Consider the following 1,595-nt stretch of genomic DNA (forward strand, 5'->3'; position numbering starts at 1 on the left):
CCGGCCTCCACAGGAACTGTTCCCGCCACCGTCATGCCCGCCCAGCGAGACAGGGTGTTCCCCTGCACCTGCCGCAACACGGGCTGGGTGTCGCGAATCGCAAGTCCCTGTATGCAGTACGGTAAACGTAATGATTCAAAGAAGGTATAACATATAGAAACATATGGTAACATGACATCATAACAGAGGGATACACAATCTGAGAAGCCGATGTTATATTCTGAAAGATCCGGGCCAATACTTGGTTCAAAGCAAGAGGAGATGTATAGATTGCTGAGGCTGCAAATTGAACGTCTATTCACAAATGCAATACAGATATCATTTTCAAGGTCACACCTAGTTTTTTTAACACATTCGTACTGCTGGTTAGAATTATGATGCAGGTATAAATAAGTATGCGATGAAAATCTTACCGTATAGAAAACAGTTATAGCAGCATAATCACAAGAGTGCAGCATTCTCAGATGACATTCCATACTAACTCTCCCGGCGGAGTGGAAACTCAGAACCCCGTCCGGCAGGAGGGTGACATCCCCTGGTCGTGTGTTCAGTTCCTCCGCAAATCTCAGCCTGGTAGACTGGGCCAGCCCTGCCAGGGCACGGGCGTGTTCTAGCCGTGCTCTGAGTACAGATGAGTGTTTCTGAGGGATCCATAACACATTGATAGCGCTTAGTCCATGCATGGCACTATAAAAGTGCACATCACAGCGCTTTGCGGCTTTAACTACCACAAAAATCCTGTCAGAAGACTGTACGGGAAAGTGAGATTGAACCTGGATAGACGTGTATTCACCCCGTACCCCTCCTACAAATTGTTTATCTGCGACTACATCCTGTTTGTCTCTTCTGATCATAAGGGAGACTGAGATTCCGGCGTTTAGACAGGTCCCGCGCAGGAAGACCGCTTGGGTGAAAGATAACTTTATGTTTCCGCCTACCGATACGGCCACGTCTCCGTAAACGACTTTCAGTATGTAGGAATCAGAAACGGTTGACAGTTTGAATTCAAGCCGCCACTCTGTTTTCCCCGTCCGTTGGACGAGTTCTTTCGCCCGTGCAGTTAGCAGGACGGCACCTGTAGCATGGGCGAGCCACAGGACGCTAGATGACGTCAGGGGCGCTTCGAAAGACGTCATCTCCCGGTCGTTGCGCAGGTACGTCGCCTGTCGCCGGAGCATCACGGGAGGGCAGAGGCCGTGGCGGTCCCGGAGCCGGAGGGATATCGGAGCGCCGGCGCCCACCCTCCCCGCAGCAGTAATGGACGCCCCCTCCTGCGCCTCCCCGCTCACACGTCTGGTCGATCCCTCCCGTGGAACCGCCCTTCCGACGTGCAGCCAGGTAGACTGGAAGTAACTCCCGCCAAGCTGCAGGGACAGTTCCATGTGCCCCTTGCAGGGGTAGGGCAGGGGGTAGGTGTAGTCGGCCCAGACGAACCCGCTCTCCCCCATCTGCACCATGGTCTGTTCCACCGGCTCAGAGAACGAGCTGTCGTTGATATGGTTACTTGGGAGCATGCGCAGCTGTACTGCAGGCCCGGATGAAACCTCCCTATACAGCGGAAAGATAGCCTGGTTACCAAACCTATTATAGCTCCC

At 53.0% G+C, this 1,595-nt stretch overlaps 1 protein-coding gene across 1 annotated transcript in view; it reads right to left on the bottom strand.

The window, feature by feature from the left end:
* LOC109468373 overlaps nt 1-1,595 on the bottom strand; it is a 14,974-nt gene that overhangs the window by 229 nt on the left and 13,150 nt on the right. Inside the window, exons 6-7 of the mRNA XM_019766626.1 lie at nt 414-1,548; nt 69-107 (exon numbers count right to left, since the gene is read on the bottom strand). Coding sequence (XP_019622185.1) covers nt 69-107; nt 414-1,548 — 1,174 coding nt within the window. The remainder of the gene's footprint in view (nt 1-68; nt 108-413; nt 1,549-1,595) is intronic.

Source organism: Branchiostoma belcheri, unplaced genomic scaffold (genome assembly GCF_001625305.1).
Source record: "Branchiostoma belcheri isolate BF01 breed outbred unplaced genomic scaffold, Haploidv18h27 scaffold1, whole genome shotgun sequence".
NCBI classification, from domain to species: Eukaryota; Metazoa; Chordata; class Leptocardii; order Amphioxiformes; family Branchiostomatidae; genus Branchiostoma; species Branchiostoma belcheri.